This window comes from Triturus cristatus, chromosome 1_2 (assembly GCF_964204655.1).
Source record: "Triturus cristatus chromosome 1_2, aTriCri1.1, whole genome shotgun sequence".
Classification (NCBI taxonomy): domain Eukaryota; kingdom Metazoa; phylum Chordata; class Amphibia; order Caudata; family Salamandridae; genus Triturus; species Triturus cristatus.
In genome coordinates this window covers 589205239-589228550 of record NC_140580.1, presented here as the reverse complement: position 1 = coordinate 589228550, position 23312 = coordinate 589205239, and the positions used below count along the sequence as shown (strand labels likewise).

The window sequence follows — 23312 nt, the reverse complement described above, 5'->3', positions numbered from 1 at the left end:
GTAACATTATTAATTTTGTTTTTTCTAAGTCTTCTGATCATCATTTCTAGTATACTACTGCATATGTATTACCCTATTTCTAAACGTGCTTACAATGTTACTGCTGAACATTCTTTTAGTGAATTACCTCCGCATGAGTTGTCCTATAGATTTGCGCTGCGCAACAACACATTCATTAGTATGTTACATCATTCCCATCAGACCAGCAATGCTACAAATTGTTGGATATGTGGCCGACTCCCTCCCTATCAGAACTATAAGGGAGTTTTGCCCCTCTTTCCATATCCGTTCACACACAATGGCTCCTGTGGAGCATGGTTTAGTTTGATCAATTCTCTAGATTCAAATTCCGTAGTTTATCAAGACAACTGGGTATGGGGAAACCTGAACCTAGTTTTGCTTAAAGTCTGCTACCCTAACAAGGAGGGACTTCCCAAAAGAACAGGAACTGATCTAGAAAATGAAGTATATGGATTAGGTAATTTTACACTTAACCTCATGATCCTGAACGTTGAATCTGAAGCTACACCAATCTTGCCCGCCATGTCAGTATTCCCAGTTAAAGGGGAATTATGTGTAAGAAAGAATGCTTCCATACACATGGGCCATAGTAAATGCACCACTGTAATAAAATTCAGTGATCAAGGCAAGTCTACATTTAGAGCTTCCCGTCATTCCTACTTCATATGTGGCCAGACCGCATATATACGTCTACCTCTAGATTGGGATGGTACCTGTTACATAGCATTCCTTCTGCCACCTGTTTTCCTAGCTCCTCCTGATTATCACAGAAATACCCATTTAGTACACAATAGACAGCAGAGAGATCTCCCAATTGTCGATTACACTGAAACGGCATGGGAGCAATATACAGATTTCAATAAAGGTTTCTTTCCCTATATAGGTACAGTCACTAATAGTAAGCTGATACGTAGATTAACTAGAACCCTTGAAGCAGTAGTGAACGAGACTACTTTCGCCTTAGGCAATTTAACAGAAGAGCAGTCTGCTATGCGGATTGTTGTGCTTCAAAATCGTCTTGTCCTTGACGTCATCCTGGCCGATAGGGGCGGAGCTTGTAGGGTCATCGGATCAAGTTGCTGCATTTTCATACCAGAAAATTCGCCGTCAGTATATAAAGCCATAACCCGCCTTCATAAAATTATAAGCCAGATACACCAGAGTCCAGGCACCTGGACTTGGTCCGGTTGGTTCTGGGGCGTGTTGTCAGCCTGGGGATGGAGGATCCTATCCTTCCTAGGTATTGGCTTCCTCATACTATTCAGTTGCTGCTTATGTCTACAATGTGGGCCAGCGATTTGTGGTCTGTGTGCCACATCGTGTATCCCGCATCCAAGTTTTCGTTCAAGATCCCGGAAGAAGAAAGAAGAACAAATGATGCTATATGAACAGATCGATGGATTGATGAAGATCGATATCTCCTGAGGGTCCGTAGGGGACAAGGAGGGAATGAGGAAATATGAATTTTGTGATCAGTTATGTCCCCTATCGTAGACCCCAACGGCTCCATGTGCATGCTATAAGTACATGTATGTTCCCTCCAGTTCCAGTTATGAAGACGCAAATACATGTGCGTCCACCGTCAACATGTCCTCTTTCAGATCCGCCATGAATGGGTCAGATATTCCATTCCTAAGTATGAAAGGCCACCGACTTTATGTGGTTCACTTTCCGCATTTTTCAGATTCAGGCGAGTAGGCCCTGAATTCTGCCATCAAGCCTTTTCCTGCCTTCTGCCTCCGAGAGCTCCAGTCTGAGCCCGCATCTGTATCCATGAACTTTGTCCTACTCCCTGCGCGGCTAACGGTGCCTGATCCAGCCTGTTGCCTGCCAAAAACTGTATTTCACCTTCAAGATTATCTGCTCCGCTCCTCATCCGATGCATTCCTGTCTAGTAGTTTAGGTAAACATTCTTCCAGCTACCGTGCTAAGGGCCAGGCCTCGCTGTCCTCATGCAAGTAATTCATAGCCCCTGTTACCATGGAAGATTCCTGCCCCCTCGCATCTCATGTAGACACTTAGACGCTTGTACACGCACTAACAGTCAGTATAGAATAGATTCTATCCTAGAGACCTTTCCTTTTGGATAACACAGTTCTTTAAACATAGGATATTAGATATGATTTGGGATTAGGTTGACATGACCCCCCAGACTTCTGTCTCCACATGTAGAGCTAAATGTCAAGTCCCCTTCACCCTCTAGTTGCACGTCAATCACACGTCATGCGGCTGCGCGCGCATCTCTGCCAAATATTTCTGCTGACATTGCAGGATTCTCTTATGGATCCACCCACTTGTGACATCATGTATAATGACGTTTTCTAAGTTACGCCTATATGTCCGCCTTTTTTAGTCACGTATGCCTATTTTATCTGTATTATCAGCTGTTACGCCTCTTGCATCTGTCTTAATGTAATGCTTTCCATATAAATACCATTACCTGTCAATAATGTATTGCCTTCCTTCCTGAACTTTCGTGGTGATGGAATTTGAAGCCTGCAATTCGAATTGTATTTCCTTTGTAGAGGAATAAAGCCTTTTAGAACCTCTAATACCACGGATTCTGCCTCTTATATTTACTGAGTTATTCTTACTAGACTTTACCGCATAAAAAATAGTACCGGTAATGAAATATTTACCACAGACGTCATCAGCGATATCATCAATAATATAATTTTACATGTCATGAATGATCTCAAATCTAAGATCATAAGCAGTGCAGGATGCAAGTTATGGTTAGTTTACTTAACCATAACTGGTGAATCTCAGTGGTTTTATATTGCAACCAGAAGTGCACTTTAACTGTTTTTAGTGAATATATGTATATAAATATACACACACACGCACACACATTGACTTTACATACACTGTCAACCCTGTTTGGCATCGGTGTGAGGCTATGGGTCCAGCATTCAACATAAACAAATGCATTAACAAGCATTTGCAATGCAATAGGTCTCGCATTTGGAAAGTTTGAGCTTTTTGTATTGTAAGTTGACTATTTTTTAATTTATGTGTTGGTATTGAAAATATTGAAATTACTAGCTTTCTCATGTACAATGTCAATAGTTTTAACTGTTGCAAATGTGACACCTATAGCATGTGTAATGCAATATGTGTTGTATTTACGTGACTTAGATGTATTGATATTACAAATAACAATGGCTTTTAATTTTTGCAAATAATTAATACTTCAATAAAAGTTAATGTAAATTATAATGGCAATCATTTAAACTTTTGTTAATAACTCTTGTGAAGATTATGTTTAGTTTATTTAATTGCGCCTAAAATCCAAGAACAGAAGTTAAATATTATCATTTTTTTTGTGCCATTTGTAATAAAGCCTAAATATTAAGAGAACATATTAGAGCCAGTTGTTGTTGAATGGTTGTACAGATTGATACTGTGGTGGCGGTGAGTGATGTTGTGGTGGTGTCGAGTGATGCTGTGGCGTTAATTGATGCTGTGGTAGCGCATAGTGATGTAGTGGTGCCCTTGAGTTATGCTGTGGTGGTGCTAAGTGATGCTGTGGTGATGCGATAGATAGATAAATAGAGTGCAATAGTCCGATAGATAGATAGATAGATAGATAGATAGATAGATAGATAGATAGATAGATAGATAGATAGATAGATAGATAGATAGATAGATAGATAGATAGATAGATAGATAGATAGATAGATAGATAGATAGAGTGTAATTATGTAGAATATAATTATGTGGCACTGAGTGGTTTTGTATGGAGTGTATGTTGATTTTAGTGGTGTATAATTATGTGGCATTGAGTGTTATTTTGAGTGTATCTTGCATTGTTTGCATTGTAATTAATTGGCACTGAGTGTTATTTGGAGTGCATGTGGCATTGAGTGTAGTGTAATTATGTGGTGTGTAATTATGTGGCGCCGAGTGGTATTTGAAGTGTATGTGGCATTGAGCGCTGTATAATTATGTGGTGTGTAACTATGTGGCACTGATTGGTTTTTGGAGTGTCTGTTGTATTGAGTGCATTGTAGTTATGTGGCATGTAATTATGTGGCTCTGAGTGGCATTCGGAGTGTATGTTGCCTTGCCTTGTATTTCTATGGTTCCTTGAACCCTTAGAGGCAATTCTTTTATTTTAACTGAAAGGATGGTAGTTAAATGGTGTTTACGGCAGGATGGTCGTTAAATGGTGGCTAAGGAGAAGCTGTGTGCTGAAAGGCAAAGAGAACACGGGCATGAAAGTGAAAGCGAGGATGAAAATGTAGGTCAGGTTTGGTGGCCAGCCTCAGCCTGAGTGTGGCAGGATGGTCGTTAAATGGTGGCTACGGAAAAGCTGTGTGCTTAAAGGCAAAGAGAACACGGGCATGAAAGTGAAAGCGAGGATGAAAATGGAATGATTGTGGCAGGATGTTAGTTAAATGGTGGTTACGGGAAAGCTAAGTGCTGAAAGGCAAAGAGAACACGGGCCAAAGCTGAAAGAAAACACGAGATGCGAGAGGTATGTGTGTGTGGCAAACACTAGTGGGGCTCAGAGCATTCTGTTGCTGCCTTGATGCCTGTGTGTGTGAGCAGTGGGGCTGTGTGTGTGAAGTGCCTAAAGTTGCAAGAAAACATATGGTTATTTAAATCCTTAGACGCAGAATTAATGGAGCTAATGTTATCGACCTTAGAAGGATGAAAAGGGGACTGAGCGCGGCATATGTTAACTTTGTAAGCGCAGAAAGCGTGCAGGGCAAACTTATTATTTTGGTTGTTTGAGACTCAGATCTAGGCAAAGCTGCAAGAAAACACGGAGGGGGAGCGCGGGCTGTGTGCTGAAAGGCAAAAAGAATACGGGCATGAAAGTGAAATCGATGGATGGCAATGCGTCCATGAGACTAGCCCTGTGGTGGGGGAGGGACAGTTGTGAGAGGCGCCATGAGGAAACAATCGCTCAGCATGCTGTGGCGGGGGCGGGGGAGCGCATTCCAGGCCGAGGCTGTGGCTACACGTGCACGCGCCAGTGGGCTGAAGCGCTTCCCCAAACGGATCGCATGGCGGCACGATGCACATGATTGTGCGCGTGCTCGCCATGCAATCCACTTTTGGGAGCACTTTGAAATGCCCCTCTTACTAGAGTCTCGCATAGCAATTGCGTAAACGCAATAGCTAGGCGAGACCTAAAAAGGAACTCCACGCACATTGCAGCTATCTGAGTTCCCCAGCTTCTCTTGTAGAATCTGGGGAAGTCACCAGTCTCCTCCTCCTCAATTATGCACCAGCTAGCCAGCAAAGCAGAACTGAGACAATTAAGGTCTAAATGTACAATTGATCTGGACAATCATAAATGTAATGGATTAAATGTGAAAGACGAACTTCAGGCACATATGTAGTATTTGAAATCCGTGTTTTCTTAATACTGAAAGATCCAATGATATAGAGCTCTATATGACTAGTATTTAACAAATCAGTGATAATAGGAGCTGCATATGTTAACTATTTCCCCTCAATAGTTCACAAATCTGTGAAATGTGTCCACATGGCCTTGATGTATTAGATGAAAATTAAGGAAATGATTTAAAATGTATTCAATACACATGCATGGTGTTCTAAACATAAATGGTGGAAGAAATTGTGAAAATAACAGAATGACTATAATGTGGTAATGATACATGCCATTTTTCCACTAAGGCGTTGTGCTCATTCAGCAATATACATAGTGAGAAATATAAATGTATTTATTTTATTTATTTATTAAGTGTTTTATAGAGCGCGAACTGGACCCGTTAGGGTATCAGAGCGCTTTACAAGGTTCATAAAGTTGTACAAATAGGCTTAGAGACACAGAGTATACAAACGGTTGAAGCGGGGCAGGGGTGCAGGGTATATAGGGGATAGGGGGACACGTATGTACAGTTTACATTAGCAGATCAAATGTTTTACATTGGGAAACGCAAACTGTCGGGTAGAGTACAGGAGTCAACTATTGTTTTGATCATTATTTAAAGAATACAAAATAATGTTCTGTTCATGAATTCAGTATATGTGCAATATAGATTAAATAGTTTGAATTTATCACAAAAAAATACTAAGCACTTTTTCTCTGTTTAAGGGATGTGCCGGCCATTTGATGATCAAGCATGGCCAATGCTGTGATTATTCTTGCTTTGAATAACCTGAACTCCAAAACGTGTCAATCTCTGTTGTACAGTATGTTGTTATTATATATACAGAAAGTGTGTAGCGATGTATTTTATACCCAAATATGGATGTCATTTTATGGGGTTTGAAGTAGTCATTCGCCTCAAATATTCTTGCTAAGTGTGAATCAGGATTTTTGCCCTATCTGTTTTTGTTGGCTCTGTAATTTACCCCTCCTTACCGGTAGTAAAGTGCCTGTGCTCCCCCTTTAAACATAGTTGAGTTGGCTTAACCCTAATTCAATCACTCAGTCAGGGGATTTATAAAGCGTAGGGCTACTCCACGAGTCATACCCCATAAACATATTCTCACACAATAGATTATCACTGGAAGACTGACTTGAAAAACCAAGTTTTGCATGCACGCCTAAAGCAGATTTCCTCATGCAAATCTCGCAGGCTTGGCGGAAGGGCATTTCATGCCCTCGCAGCAAGGTAGGCGAAGGAGGCACCACCCAATTTTTTCCGCTTGACTCATAGTACGAAAGCAAGCCTGGCCATGGAGGAGCAGAGGGTTCTAGCTGGATGGTAATGAATGATCCTCGTGGAAAGAAAGCTAGAGCCCATCTGATACAAAGGTATGCGGGCCAGAACTAAAGTTTTAACCCCTTGTGTGCCACGCCCTTTCCCCGCCCTGTGCCGGCCGTTGCATTAGTAGGCGGGGTTCATGACGAGCTGGACTCGTCATGGGCACAGCGCAACCGCGGCCCATGACGAGTCCAGCTCGTCATGGGCACACAAGGGGTTAAACTGAATTCTCACCATGACAGGAAGCCAATGTAGGTCCTTTGAGTAAGGAAGGATAGACATCTAGGGATGTTTACTAGTGTCCTCTCTGCTGCATTTTGAACCATCCTTAGCAAATATGTTAGGAAACCCCGATATAAAGCATTGGCATAATCCAATTGTGAGGTTACGAGTGCGCGTATCACTGTTTTTTTGTGCCTGAAGCGGGAGCAGATGCAAACATTTCGTTACAGATTTTAAAAGCATGACCCGACCACAGCAGCCTCCTGCGGTACAAAAGATAGCTGGCAGTCGTTCTTCATCCCTAAATTCTGGGCTACTGTGGCTGGGGGTGAAGGTGGGGCACTCACGATAATATCCCAGATAGGAGGATGTGAGTCAAATTACAAAATCTCAGTTTTGCTGGCATTGCACTGTAAAGTGCTAAGCGGCATACAGCCATCAGACAGTTCCTAAACATCTTAGATGCTTCAGGTGAGTTGTTTTCCATGTGTGTCGTCTGCGTATGGCACTATCTGGACCCAAAGGAATCAACTAAGGAGGCCAGAGCCAAATAAATATTAAAGAGAGTAGGGCTCAGGGCAAAGCCTTGTGGGACTCTAAACCTGGTCACTTAAGGGTAAGATGCAAATGGTACCATCCAAACATATTGCCCTCTGTCAGCGAGAAAGGAACAAAACCATGCCAGAGATAAACCTCAGACTCCGATATTTTCCAAACGATGGTGAAGGATGGAGTGGGACAAAGGCGGCAGGTAGATCAAGTAGTATCAAAGCAGTCGGTTTCCCCTGAACCAAGGCAAACTTGAAGAAATCTGTCATCTCCACTTTTGCCAATTCAGTGCTGAATCGTGGTCGGAAATCTGACTGTGAGTGATGTAACAGCTGACCTTATTCCACATATTTGGAGAGCTGCATGTTAATAGGTGTCTCCAATAGCTTTGACAGAGCTGGTAAGAATGAAATGGGCCTATAATTATTCAACATTGTTCAATCCACCAAGGGTTTTTTAATAATAGTATTAATCTAGCCTGTTTCCAACAGGATGGTACAGAAGAAGATTGGATTGAACTGTTGAATAATTGGCTCAAAAGTAGATTGATCAGCTTCAAACTAGCAATCAAAATCCATCTGGGCACAGGTCATCAGGTGAGCAAGATCTACAACACCCCTCGAAGTGCCCGTGAGTGCAGCGACCTCGGAGCAGACCAGACAAACCGGACACCAAGCAAAGCACTGAACAAGGCATCTTAGAATGCGCCACTTGCCAACACAAACTCCTCTCATTGCTCTTTGGCCCACATAAAGCATCTGGTAAACTCCTGTCTCTTCTATTCAGCTCAAATACAATGAATTTTCATCAAGCACATGAAGTTCTACTTTCCCAACAGGGCAGAATACGCTTCACATGCTCATGTATAATAAACAAATTGCACTGATTCATATGGTAGGCTAGTGGTAGCCACTAAATGCCACAAATGTTTGCATTTTCCAAAGGATGACTAACATAAGTCATGTGCCGACATTTTGCAAGGATGTTCACCACTATGCATGTGATGTCCAAAATAATGTAAAAGATGCTGACAACGTGCTAAAGATAGCCACCCTATTCTAAGGCCACCATAATGACAAGGGTAGCCACCATGATGCTTAGGATATTTACAGGAGGTCAATGAGGACCGTCTTATGTCATGGCCACAATAGTGCCTTCAAAGTCTACAATATGCCACGGCAGAATCCCTTTTGCCAGTGCCTCCGTAAGCCCACAGCATAGCAAGAAGATCAGGGGTCATGGCCACAATAGAGACTAGAAAGAACAAAATATGGCATGAGGGGACACTTTATGCCAGGGCACCATGTTATCTACAATGGCCATATAATATTAAGGAGGATCAACAAAATAACCAGCTCAACGATTCATGATACATATCACCTAAATCTCAGTTTCTGTCATTCGAACATCTCCATTTCTCAGTTTGGTTGTTCTGCTCTAAGCGGGACTTTCACCACTGCTTCTTTCTCTTAACTCTGACTCTCAGCTTCTATCTTTTTGCCCCCAAAGTACTCTTCCTACCCTACTATTTACCCTCTGTCTTATAATTCCCATTGCACTTCCAGAGGGTCATTCAGAATCTTGCAGATGGCGTAGGATCTCGCCACATAAGTGGAGGTCGTGGCCCCTGCTCCCCTGGCGGAGATCTCCATGCAGGTGGGGACAGAGGCGCAACTAGAGTCAAATTTCGGGGGTTGGGGCTAAGAAAAAATTTCGGGGGGGGGCCTGATTCTTCAAGCAAAAGGCAGAGAGGAGCTGCAGGGGCTCTAAGAAGGGGGTTCTAGGGCCAACACCCACAGGAGCACCGTAGTACTCGAGTTACCTCACCCAGGGAAGCCGGGTGCATAGGTGTCAAATGGTGTCGGGAATCGTTGTTGATTTCAATGGCAATCTGCTGCACAGTGCTGCTGACGGGAAGGAGAAGAGTGTCCGGTGTGATCCAAGCCTGGATCGAAGATCAGAAGAACCTGAGAGCAGAGGGGACAGATTCTGGGTCACTTGCCAGGGACCAGGGTCACGATAGACGAATGCCCAATGATGTCGGGTGTTTCAGGTGCGAAGAAATTAAGCTTGACTCTGCAGCCACGAGGACCAGGAGGCATTGACAACGACCAGGTGCTGGATTTGAGCTGTCACACGAAGGATGTCGAGTGCTGCGGTGTCGGTGCCTGGATTGGACTCAACAAGCCTTGGCAACAGCAACCCACGCAGGAAGAGAAAAGATGCTTCGGTGCGGACCAGCAAGGTCCTGGGGACTCCACAAGCGATGGAGAGTCAGGGCACATCTGGAGCAACCAAGTAAGCCCAATTAGAAGTAAAGTTGCCTTCACAGAGACCCACCAGTCAACGGACTAGGGATCGCGATGGGACCTCGAGAGAAAACACAAAGGGCCAGCTCACGGAACACTTGTGGAGCGTAATCGGGCAATCTTCAGTGCAAATGCTGCTCGGGGACAGGGCTACAAGTAACCCAAAGCTCAGCTGCAGGAGTCGCTGGAAAGCTGATGCCTCTGCAAATGGTTGTGTTGTCCAAGGGTTCGGGTTGCACGGTCTTCCACAAGGGATACAGGACTCAGAATTGCTGAGTGCACAGATCGACCTCAAAGACCACGGAAACCCACCTCCTGTGTTGCAAAATTCTTCGGAGTCCGGCGGGAGCTTCAGAGATGCAAACCGGACAGATGCGTCTTTGGTGCCTGCCTTGCAAGGGAGTAACTCCTTTACTCCAAGGGAGATTCTTCAGTCATCTAGTTCAATGTAGATCGTCGAAGTTCCAGGATTCAGTGTCAGAGTTTCGTCCAGGTGTAACCTAAAGTCCTGTAGCCAGGGGTTCCTTTCTTATACCCAAGGAAGGGGTTGGACAAACTCTAGGGACCCACCTATGGGAGGGTCAGGAAAGAGGGGTGGCTACATTTGTTTCCTTTGTCCAGTTTCGCGCCAGAGCAGGGGCTGATAGCCCCTGCAACCGGTTTGAGCTGGACTATGCACAGGGACACCAAATGTGCCCCCAGTGCTGAACTTCAAAGCACTCTTGGAGTGCACCCACCCAGCCCTAATACACTAAAGCCTGTCTGGGAGGTGGTAACACCTCCCTGTGACAGGAAACCTATTGTCCAGGCCTCTCCTGCGGGAGTTTCGTACAGCAGCAGGAGGGCAGACTCGTGTCTGTGGCTGGCAGCATCCATTTTGTGATACCAGGGCTCTGTTAGCTGGTACCGGGTATACCGGTGTTGTCATGTCTCTCCCTCTAGAAGGGTGGGATCATACTCCCACACCAGTTACTGGTGTGGGGGTATGATTCCAAGGTGTTTGACACCAAACACATCTTGTTTCCGTGCAGCCATCCCAAAGTTAGCATTTACCGTTTGGTTATAATGCACTTAAGAGTATATGGTTTGGCTGCATAACAAACAACCCCGGAATAAAGGTTCCAAAGGCTGCAGAGGGGCTCTGCTCATGCATGGGCACCTCTCACATTAAACCCAGCACCCTACCTTCAGGATTAGTAAGGCCTGCCATATGGGTGACTGATAGGTTTATGTGTCCAGTGATATGGAGAGATATAGTGAACCTATATCTCAGTAAGGGGTGCATGCACCACCTTACCCAGGCTGCAGTAGCAGTCCTGTGGTGTCATTTTGGGAAGGCTTCTCAGGGGTGGCATAATACATGCAGCAGCCCCTGGTAGGCCTCTGGGGTACCTATGCCCTGGGTACATAGTATACCATATACTAGGGACTTATAAGGGTTCCCCAGAATACAATATGGAGTGTACCTAAAGTACTGGTAATCAATTTAGAGAGGAAGCAGCAAGACTGGGGTCCTGGTTAGCAGGGCCCCAGCCAGACTAAAGTCGAAAAACAGTGAAACATCAGCAAAAAGTGGGGGTAACTATAAGAAGCAGATCCTACTCTCCTACACAATTTTTCCTTTTCACCAGTCTCCTTCCCATCTGGATCTTCCCTCGCTCACCCCACCTTTCCACTCCTCCTATTTGGTCGCAATCAGTCCTCAACCCTCGCCTGTCTATCTATATATGTACCCTGGTTTCTTTTGTTGTTCTGTTCACTTTCTTTTACGTTCACCCTACCCCATCTCTCTTTTCTCTTTATGCTTTCTTCTGCACTTCATCATTTCTCTTTCTTCCCATTTTGCTCCTTTGCCCATTCTTCTGTTTTCCGCCTGGTTCTGTTTTGCAATTTCCATCTCCCGCTTTACGCTGTCGGCATTGAATTAAAGGCGATGCTTTAGACTGGGAATTGCGTGTTACCCCCCTTCCCTCCCCTGCAGGAGCTAGGAGCGTGCACGGGGACTACACAGGGTGGCTGGCAGCAAAGTAGTCTTGGACTTCGATGCAGGAGGTAAGGGAGCGGGTGTAGGGATCATTGGGGAACCAGAGGGGTTTAAACAGGGGCCAGGGGGTCGCCGCAGGTAGAAATGGGTTAATGGTGGGGCTCAAGCAATCCTGGATTTTACCCACCAGCATGTCACATTATGGGACTTGTAGTTCCGCCTTGTTTGCTAAAAAGCCAGGACTGGCCGACTGTGCCACAAGTCAGGAGGTTAATGCCAGCTTTGCTTGAGCAGCTAGGGCAGTAGGGATGCAAGGGGCTCGGTGGGGTGCTGGGGGAAGCCGGGCTGGGCAGAGAGGCGAGATAGCTGGGAAAGGGAGATAAGCGAGAGTCCGCGGACATTTGAATGAGGTTCCCGAGGGCAGAGAGGAAAGATGAAAACTGTTAAGAAGGCGCGTGGGCAATGAGCTAGTGGGACGCGGCTGAGAGTGGTAAGGTCATAGGGCGTAAGGAGGCTGGGAGGGGCATGAAGTCAGGGGTTCTGAGCAAGGTTTTGGAGTAAGCGGGTGTGGAGCACGGGCAGTATCTAAAACCATGTGCTGGGGGCAGAGGTGTAGTGTAGGTCAGGGATTTCGCGGTCGAAGTTTAGCAGGCGAGATAGTGTCTCCCCCGGGTGTGCTCTCCTCCTGGGCTTGTGGCAGTGAGACTGCACACAGCGCCCGCGCCTGGTGCCCAGCAGCAGCAGGACTCACTGTGTGCGCCTCGGTTACAGCGGGAGGGGGGGTAGGGTCGCCATCGGCAGCACGTGCAGTAGCACATTTGTCACAGTTACTGTTAGCTGCAAGGAGGCTTGTAAGCTCCCCTCGCCAGCCACACCTTCCAGGGTAGAGCGAGAGACCCTCGGCACTTCCCCTCCTCCCAGCGGACAGGGACCCTTGGCACTTCCCCTTAACCCAGCCTGACAGCGGGTAGAGTCCCTTCCTTCCCCCTCCCCTGCAAAAGCCACAGGGACCAGACCGTGTCCCCTGCAGGAGAGAGCCAGCGGGAGACCTCCCGCCCTGCACTGGGGGAGACCCTAAGCCCTTCCTCTGCCCCGCCCCTCGTGCACAGGGCAGCGGTGGGGACTACAGGCAGCGTGGGAGGGGAGGGACTGACGGCAGAGCCGGGTCTCGCAGGAACAGGCAGGGAAAGGAAACAAAGCTCGGGCAGCGCTGCACGCCGAGCCCGGCCGAGCCGAGGAAGCCGCCGCTGGGCCATGTCCGCCTCCAAACCACGGCTGCTGCCACCCCGCGCCGCGGCCAGCGCCTAGCGGGCCCGCACTCGTGACTCAAGGCGCCGCTTCCCGCTAGCAGCTGCTCACTTGGGAGGAACGCTTCTGGAAGCTGTTTCTTGCACAGCCAGGAGGAACCGTCATTGGCCAAGGAGGACGTGGTTATTGTGAGAGGACCTGCAAATAATGAGATAACTGGAAGCACGCGCGCCTGGATTTGTGGATCTGCCTGGTGTGTGAAGATGCCTTCCTACAGCGTGCTGGATGTCAAAGTGGAGGATGTGCAGAAGCGGCGGAACCCCAACAAGCACTATGTGAGTGTGTGACTGCCGGGCGTAGATACCGCGGGGGTGCTACTGACCGGCACTGGGGGAGAGACAGCAATGGGTGCAGAGGCAGCAGGGTGCAAAGGCACAAGGAGTGCAGACGCCGGGATGGGGTGCTGTGACACTGTGTGGCAAAGACACTATAAGTGCAGCGGCTTCATGGATTCAGTGACACTAGAAGTGCGGGAGCATGTAGGCGCAATGACAGCGGGGGTGCAACGAAGGCGTAGGTGCGGAGACGGTGGGGTGTAGAGGCAGAGGGGTGCAGAGAAGTTAACGGTGCATATAACGCGGGGTGCAGAACACTGTAAGCGCGGGGGCGCCTGGGGTGCATAGACACCATGGCTCCAGAGACAGTATAAGTGCACGCTCAGCACGGTGGAGAGATAGGCGGCGTAGAGGCAATAGACAGCAGGGGGCTGCCACTAGAACACGGGGCGCAGACAGCGGGGTGCAGTGAAACGCGGACAGCAGGGGTGTCGACACTTCAAGGACTGCAGACAGTGGGGTGCAGTCAGTGACACGGGGTGCAGAGACAGCTGGCATGCACCAGAGGTACAAGGACACCAGGGGTGACGAGGTACCACAGATAAGCGCGCGCATGTCTACGGTGGCTGGGATGTGCGCCAGTTATTCCTCTACCTACAGTAAAAATAGATTGTCAGTCATATTTAGAGCAGCCAGCCCCCCGGGCCTGTCTAGGAGTGAAACATTGCTCATTTCACTTACTGGTAAGGTCCGGGCCCTGGGTGCTTGAGAATTGCCGCGTTTTGTATACACAAGCATGCTTTAACTTTGCGACTGCTCTGTGTTGGTTTGAAGTCAGCCGTGGGTTTGCAGCAGGAAACGTCGCCTGCATTGATTTCCCACGCTGACCCGGAGATGGTCCCCAGTGGGACTCTTTTGCTGCCAAGTCGCATCTGGGTTCTGCGAGGGAACATTTGCTTTCTTTGCAACGACTGTTGTGGTTTTGCAAACGTTACAGATGTTTACATTGAGAAATGACAGCGCCAGCTGCTCGTACAGCCATGAGCCCGGAAGGCCCTGGTTGTCCTCTCTCCTTTGTCCTGTTTCCACGGCAGTTGTGCTGTTGGACTGCAGTGTGTCACTGCACCTGCATTACCTGGTGGTTAAGAACGGAGTGCATTCTTTGTCTGACCCCTGGGTCAAGATGGTTAAGAGATGGTGGCTACTTAACATCAGATGCACCAGTGGCCTTCAAGCTTCTCAATGATGCACCCCCTGTAAAAAAATAAAAACATCTTTGCCCCATTTCAAGTTTTACTCAATTATTCTGCTTAATTGGCAATGTTTAAATATGTGTAAACATTGCAGCTAAGCTCTGTTCCCCCTTTTCATACATACTCCAAGTCAGGATATAAATGACAAAAGTTGCTAGTGATGGCCCAATCGAAGGTGGATTTCTGCCACTCGTGTTTTTAACACTTAAAACATAGCATGATGCTTCTCTTTGCCAGAGCATGGCACCCACCCCCTGAGATCACTTAAGGCTCCCCAGGGGGCCCGCCCCCCCCAGTTTGAAGACATCTGTGATACACACTTGACGAAGAACCGTCCGGCTACTTTAATATCTATTTGGCTTTAATGTACCTTAAAAAAACGAATGAATGCGTGAAAGCTCGTGCTCTGGCGCATAGGGACAGCGCCCACCCTTGCGACACAGTCTTCTTTCTCTGATCTGTACATCTTAATTGCACATCAGCCTGCACTTGGTATCCTTGTATCACAGTGCAGCACATTGTCATAACCTCAGGCATCCCAAACTGACATGGTTGTCCTCAAAACTCCCCTGAGCGGATGGCTGCGTCTCAGCATAGTCAGACACAAATATAGGAAAGGGGTGGAGGAGGGAAGGAAAAGGATCCTGCTAATGTATGTTGGCTGTTTGTCTAGCACAAATGCTATCCTATAGCCGCTTCAGAGCACTGTGATGCAGCAGAAGGAGGTGGTATGAGAAGGGTTATAGGGAATAGGGTAGATGCTCTCTTGTTGTATGCTTGTGTAGTGCTTAGGCCACCCTAAGGCTGCTGCTAAGCTGGAAACAGTATAGGAAGGGTGGTAAACCTGGGAGGGAGGGTTGGGAAAGTGGAAAGATGGGTTAATATTGACTATTGACTATCACAACTCTAAACTCCTGCATTTGTTTCTTTCCTCTGTGCCGGGGAGCCCTTCAGTGTATCAGTCACTCTTAACAAACTTTATTACTTAACATTTGAAGGAATACCCTTTTCCTTTATTTAAATGTTGTTCTTTTCCTCGTTTGACGTGTTTTTATCCCTCTAATTTCTTCTGGTATCTAGTGTAGGTTGCCCCCTTCCCCTTCTTCACTTTACGTTTATCTTAATATTGATGTAGAGTATAGTCTAAATGTATTTACAGTTTTTCACATATGCTGCCACAATATTCACCAGTAGGGAATATTTATATAGTACTTGGCATCGACAATTAATCTATTTTCAAGTGTTCACGATACTGACAGATGAATAAACTGAGATAAAATGATTTGCCCAGAATCACACAGTTTGATCATTTGTAAAGAAGAATAGAACCATAATTGAAGCCCCCTCATTCCACAGTCTGCAACATGGTCACGAGATCACCTCTCCACCATTTATCAAGCACCTTCTATTTTTAGGTTTTGTTTTTGGTAGCACAGTTGTCAAACTGATCTATTACTAACAGTATATAAAGAGTGGAGTTTAGAGCTGACCCATTCAACCAGCCTCCGTCTGCCATTGGCTTGATACTTTGTCCATCACGTCTTGGCTCAGCCTAGTGAAATTATCATCTCTAACCTACTGGTACTGGCTGTTTGATTTTATCTCTCCATCTTCACTCGATTGCTTACATTCAACTGCATGAGGATTACTTTACAGCTGTAGCCCTTTCGGTCCTCTCTGCTAGCTCCCTGTGGAGAAGTGTGGCTCAATGATTAGAGCGGCAGACCCTGATGCAGAGGTCTAGCCCGGGACCAGGGTTCAATTCCCCGCCTCGGCGAGTCTTGGGCTCAAAAATTCCACGGACCTGATAATTCTCGCCTCGGTGCCTATTCCAATCATGGAGTCCCACTCTGCAACTCTGGGCAATAGCTTGCTTAATCTCCACAACGGCCCTCACAACGCTAAAGGATGCCTGGCCTCCACCTTGGGGGTGCCCAGGAGTGGGCGCCTCACAGGGAAAGCCAGGATGGGTTCCACAGCGGTATTCGTACAAGCGTCTTGAGACCCTTGCGGGTGAGTAGTGCGCTATACAAGTATCAAATTTACATTTTCCCTCCGGCGTGTCTCACTCTAATCTGCTAGCGCTGCATGCATTAATATATGAAACCCAGACTTATTGGCTTTATCACTGATGTTTATCTAGTGACTCTCAGGCTGCAGCTCTGTGAATGGACCTCTACGAAGCTGAGAGGGCTCCCATAACATCTCCCCAGCAGGGGCAGAATCACAAGCCTCTAGCAAAGGTGCCCTAACTCAGCCGCTGGTTTGGTACCAACGCTATCCGTTTCGTCAAGTGCGGTGTTCTGGAGCCGATGTACAGCATCTCTGATTGCACTGTGCAAACAGCCAAGTTAATTCAAGACAAAACCATCCATACAGTAGTAAGGTTGCTGGTCTTGCCTGTTAGTTCAGTCTGTCTATTACTGCAGAGAATGATTTGTAAAACATTTTTTATACTTGGCTACAATATCTTGGTAACTTTCATATTTGTGAAGTGCGAACCTATCATCCCATAAGGGTTTCAAGGCGCTGGGGGCCGTTGGGGAGATTAATTGAGCTACTGCCCAGAGCCACATGATGCTGAGCTGAGCCGCCGTCGACTATCGAACCATGAGCCCTGTGCTCCACAGTTAGCCGCTCTTGCTGCTGCGCCACACCTCTCCCTTCGGTCATTTCATGTTGGTATTGTTCCTCCCGGCTGGTAAAGTAACTCAGTGGACTAATGCATCCTTTGTGGAGACATCTGTGTAGCCTGAATGTCACAGTTTCGAATCCTCTAGGGTCCATTCATTCTTTCATCCACCGGAGCTCGCTTAAGTATGTACTGTTGAGTTGAATGATATGTAACACCAGTTATCAGCACCTCGAGACCAGCTTAGGACTAGAATGCACTATGTAGATATTGTCATTATTATTGTCTCTCCCATATTGGTGTTTGTATCTCTCTCTCACGCCAGTGTGATGCAATGGGTCCAGCACCCTGGCCCCCGCTGTCCTTGTATCTTCAGCATGGCGTGGCCTTTCATGACAGACTTGCACATCCTTGTAGTGTTGCAGTGGCGGCACTGTCACGTAAAAGGGCTTCCCCATTCTGATAGCACTGGGTAAATGCTGGCTGTGTGAGGTCAGTGGCCTATCCTCTGTCTGGTGCCTGTTCCTGGGGTTACTGTTTTCTGGTTGGATGCACTTTTGAAGCCATGGCCCAATAGAAACCAAACTCAAACTTGAGTCGGAGAGCATTGTTGTGATCTCTGCCACTGATCTATAAATTCTTCTTGGCCTCATTCTGGGGTTCGGGAAGCGCCACTTCCACAGGCAGCAAGCTCATCAAGGTGGGCGTTAAGGTTCACTATACTTTACACGTGGGCCAACCCGCTCTGCCGCAGCACCTCACCCACACTCGGTTGGTCTCTGAAGGCAGCATTGATCTGCTTCTCAGAGAGGTGGACCGTGCGGCGGATGGGAACCCACAGTCTAGCTCTTGCTCAGTGTTCAACTTTGCTACTGTTTGCGGTGTCCGGTCCATCAGTTCCTGTAAGAGTATCCCATATGATAACCACTTCGTTCTTTGTGGGAGTTTTCTTTGGCTCCTGGTCCTGAAATCTTGTAATGTTTACATTGGAGACCGCAGTGTGTCAGTCTGTAATCTGGAGTTGTGGCTCCTCTGCCATGAGGTTGGGATCCGTAGGTGACAATCCTCGAGGGCCGAAGTCTCACATCCAGCTCTCTATAAGACTGTAGTGTATTGTCTCCGTCTTTTGCAACGGTGCCAAATGCCGCCTCGTTCTTTGATGTAAAGCTCTATTATACATTTTGGGAAATCCCAGCCTATTTCCAGGTTTGGCACATTGTATGAGAGAACGTTGTAAACTTGTATTCTATCCAAACACCTGTGTTTAAAGTAAATCTTGCCCCTCTGTGGTCTCCTCTGCCGTTGGCTGTGCTCGTGCATTGGCAAAATCTGTTTTCTCTTTAGAAGGACAAGAGCCCAGTGTTTAACCGGTATCGGGGATGGCTCCTAAGTTGGATGGCACGCCTTCTAAAACCTACAACATGTATAATAGCGCAGGGATGTAGTGGTTGAGTTGCGTTCTCGCGTAGTCGGGGTGCGGCCAGTGCAGAGAGTGGGATATGCCATCATTTGCTTGTCTACTGTAAATGTGTTGCCCGCCATATATGGCAAGACTGACATTTTGGGGAGGAAGATTACAGGAACTGCTGGGGGAGCTGGTAGCCAGGTGCCCAGCTGCCGCGCTACCTGTTGGTGGTAACTGCAGTGGAGAGTTTTGTTTTATCTCTGGACCACCGCAGTTTGAAGATCTCTATACCCTGTGGCTTGTACCTGAACCAAGTCTCGTTAAATGATAGGAGGGGAAGACTGATTCATATAAAGCATTTAAGAAACCTGTGAATGGCGAATGGATGTGTGTGGGGTGATGGCCCAGCACAGATGTCCAAGTACTGATGTACTTCCTGTTCATGGTTTGACCGCATGTTTCCCATACTCCACGTTTAAGCAGGTCTCTATCTTTCAGTAATGGAGAGATTCCAAAGTGACGTAGTGCCTCTCTGTCATTCCCACAGCTGGGGTTGGATTTGATCACTTTTAAAAAAAGCCACAGTGCCAAGCATGTCACTTTTAGCAAATCTCTGTTTTTCAACCTAGAGTGTCCCTTCAAAGGGCTAAACTTACAATGTGAGAAATGAAACTTCAAGTCCCTACATGCTTAGTGTTGTTGGTTAAAAAACAAGAGCTGACTTAGAAATCAAGTGTCATGACATGGGGTGAGTTGCCCACTAAGCGCTTGGAAAAAATAATCCTCTAAGAAGTAGAGAGACTGGTTGGTTTGATCTGAGGCGGATACCATAAGTTGGACCCGTTACACTGGGTGACTGAGGTTGTATAACTGCGGCCAGCTGTGATGGGCAGCAAAGGGGACTCCACGATGAGTGTCGACTGTATGTCAGAAAAGAAAGGGCCGGATCCACGCCAGATTTTCAGGACAACCAAATAATAAGTAAATGATTTGATTTTCATCCAGAAGGTAGGTGGGGTGTGTGTGTGTGTGTGTGTGTAATATATATAATGGATCCAGCCCTCTGGGACTTAATTTGAAGGACCCGGCCACAGTGTGTGATGATCAAGGCATGTGTGGTGTTCTATCCAGGCCATGAGTGGTACCTTTAGTCCTGGCTTTTGCTCCAACTTTAATTTGCATGTATGGCTTGCAGGCGTATATGTTGCTGTTGCAAAGGTAACCTAGAAGTCCTAGTCGGGAATTCAAGATGACACGTGACCACCTGATGTCTGTATTTCAAATGAGATTATATTGTGGAATTATTTGTAGACAGTCCGGGCCACTGGAATTATGTTTTTATGCGGGCATGTTGTTTTCAGCATAATTATGAATGTCCTCCACTTACTACATAATCCACAGCCTGGTTCATAATTTGCAGATTTAGGGTAGAGTCTACCACAATAAGATCTAAAGTTATTAAAGTTAAGTGCTGTACAGTGCTAGACACTTTGCAGATGGTAATTTGTGTATTCAGGTGATAAAGTGGCACTAACGAGGTGAAACATTTCTCAGACAGTAATGTGTGTTAAAATGCCAAAGCGCAAATTAAAACTGACTCAAAATGTGCCGCATCATGGCTAGTACTTGGCTTTTTTTCTGTGTAATTTACTCAGTTTTGCTGCATAATTTGGTCATCCATTACTTCCTAATTACAGTGGTCCTGCGTGTACTTAAAGCTTGTGCATTCTAGAACTGCTATTCAAGTGAAGTTAGTCCTACATTGGGTGGTAAACTTCGCCGAATAATGTCTCCATCCAGTGACGTAGATATACTTTATGCTAGGACCATACCTGAGGGGTATTATTCTCTTTTCTGTGCCTGGCTCGCTTCCTCGTATGCCTTCATTGATTCCACTCTGTGTGAGTCAGGCCCTGGGCGAAGCGCTTGCCGCCTGTACCTTTGCTCCCGGGACCCTGTGGCTTATCGAGTCCATGAGATGTCCACCCGCCCTTCTGCTTCTGTTTACTCTGGCAGTGCACGTGTTGTAGCGTGCACGTGCTCCACAGGTCACGGCGCAGGTCACCGAGCAGAAGGTGACGCACCGTTTACCTTCTGCGCGCCTCCACACCCGGAAACAGACGCATGGACTGATGCCTGCAGTTCCCTTTGTCTACGCCTCGGAGAGCCAGATAAATATATATATATATATATATAAGGTTCAAATCTTTTCATTTTTTAGGGTCGAATTTGAATGCCTTACGTGCTAAAGCACGTCTATTTCTTCTTTAAGGGGTTTCCTTCAATGCTTTTTTTTGGGTGTTTTAAAGTAAATGGTGTTAGATATTATTATTACATTTTTATATATTTTCGAAAACGTTGATTTTTCGCGTGTGAACTAACATTAGTTTCATGGCAGGTATTGATAGTAAGAGATGTAGATGTGTCCAGCCTCCCGGCCACCGTACCTAACAGTTTGTAACACGCTCTTCTTTCACTTCTTCAAGCCTGGTACTAAAATATAACCCCATCTCGCCTGCCGGCCGCCCCCAGAGGAGAGCCTGCCTACCCCAGAAGTAGACTTGGGGGCAGAAAGTCAAGGAGTGAGTGCTCTGGCACAGACCCTCGCTCGTCGGGTCACCTGGCACGTGCCAGGCAGGCCCAGGCTGCAGGCCATCCACTGCTCGCGGCTTGTCCTCCCTGCCCTCGCGCTCACACCCGTACACCCCTCACCGTGTCTTCTGTCTGAGGTTGCATTCAAAGCTTTGCAAAGTCCTGTGACCACTATAGCGAAATCTGTTCGATTATTGCATTTCCAATCTTTTTATCCTCCCAAGCCGGCAGCAGCCTTTGCAATTTTTTTCAAACCTACTGGAAAACAGACTAGGAAAATGCTAAACATGAGGCGCTGGGGTTGCAAATGGATGCAAACTAAACAACTACAGCTATTCGTAGTTTGGTTAATCCTGTGACATCCGTAGGCCGCTTTTCGTAAGTAATTTAAGCGACTAGTACTCCCATTTCCACCCTCTCATAACAGTTACGATCTATTATAACTGGCCTTAGCGTGCAGTGCAGCAAAAAAAAAAAGAGCAGCTCCGTCAAAGCACCTCTGGGCAGGGGCATCTGACGGCAGCGGCTGCGCGTGCAGTGAGAGGCACCCTGATGACTTTGCACAGCCTGCTTTGACTAACCTGGGGTCTACATATTAGCTCGAGGCGAGCTCTTTCTTGGTAGTCCTAAGGTACAAGGATACTTAGTTTGGGATGTTTTGGGATCATTTAAAAAAAAAAATATTCCAGGTATGATAAATGATTTATAGACTGGTTTTAAACGGATCCAATGTATTTTATAATGAGAGCAGGAAGGATAGCAACTATGTAAAATTTGGTATAACATTAATTTTAATACATTTTATGATGTGTAAATAATTGTCCTTTGGAAGATTGTTATGGTTTTTATTAATCGAAACAATAAAGTTTGGTAAGTTTATTTTGGGATGTGCTGAGCTATGTCTTTGAATGGAAAAAAAGTGCACGAGTGTGCCTAAGTCGCTTTCTGCTGACATACTATGCCATTTGGCACATCACTGTTATTGTGCAGAGGTTGAAGATTCACGCAGGAGTAATTGCTGCTGTTCCTACAGCCACTAAAACGCACATACTGTATTTTTATGCCCGAGTAACAGTTGTGACTATTACTGATGAAGCAGCTGGGCCTGACTCCAACACGTGGACTTGCTTTGTCCATGCTCCACACTTGGATACATATTTGTATTTATGTGGCTGTTTTGGAAAGCGCTGCGTGTCATCTTACATGGCTTCGGAGCACTGGTGTGTACACAGTAGCAAGTCAGATAAATAAACAAACCATTTCAGTTCGAATCTGTTCTAGTGGAAAGGAACCCACTTTGCACAGTTTTTCTGTCACTGACCCAAAGTCAATCGCTTATAGTGTTTAGTATGTGACTCTCAGTGGTTCATACCTTAACATTGATTATACACAATTCCATCAATAAGTTTATCAGAAACATCTTTGCAGTACAGTGGAGGTGATACAGCGGAAGAAAGTGTTGCATATTAAGAGACTGATACATTTTTCTGTTACACTGTACGACCTGTGTTTGCACATTATTGTTTTCTTTCAGGAGGTCACGGATACTTTTATTGACAACCTTCTATGAGACCCGCTTGTTGTGCTCTCAGACTAGGATCCTTTGTGTGCGATGGTCGTCTTATAAAGGTTGCAGTCACATCTTTATGTCCACTACGTGCTGTTGTAATGCGTCATAGTCAGAATATCGGTTTGTGCAAAGATGTGGTTCAGGTACCACTCGAAATATATTATCACCGTTTGCATTTAGGGTACCGAAACAGCCATGAGTCTGCGAATATATAAAGCATCCACCTGGCCACTTCTGCATGCTTTTAAACAGCACACACCTGCCTAGATTTCATTCAATTACAGCTTTGTGGCTCTCTTCCATACACGTTATATTTTTCACTACCCGTCTTCATTACACATTGGTCAGTATATACTGCATTAGAACATTTCACAATGTTTTGAAATGTTTGGAGGCCGCATTTAGGAGAAAGAAAACCTGCTTGGAGTATCGCACAAGTCTATCCAACACTCCATTGTCCTATATTGTTAACTGTTTCCCCCCATAACTTGTACTCAGTGGCC

The 23312-nt window shown here is 46.3% G+C and overlaps 1 protein-coding gene and 1 long non-coding RNA gene across 5 annotated transcripts in view; one reads left to right on the top strand and one right to left on the bottom strand.

The window, feature by feature from the left end:
• LOC146867697 (uncharacterized) overlaps positions 1 to 20597 on the bottom strand; it is a 77371-nt gene extending 56774 nt beyond the window's left edge. The window contains exon 1 of the long non-coding RNA XR_014962075.1: positions 20480 to 20597. This is a non-coding gene — a long non-coding RNA (uncharacterized LOC146867697). The remainder of the gene's footprint in view (positions 1 to 20479) is intronic.
• SH3PXD2A (SH3 and PX domains 2A) overlaps positions 12878 to 23312 on the top strand; it is an 822832-nt gene continuing 812397 nt past the window's right edge. For 3 of the 4 annotated variants that reach the window (XM_085606748.1, XM_085606762.1, XM_085606734.1), the window contains exon 1: positions 12878 to 13357. In XM_085606748.1, coding sequence (XP_085462874.1) covers positions 13286 to 13357 — 72 coding nt within the window. In that variant the 5' untranslated portion in view covers positions 12878 to 13285. Of the gene's footprint in view, positions 13358 to 20724; positions 20846 to 23312 lie in introns of those variants that run through there. The other variant, XM_085606742.1, reaches the window with a different exon arrangement.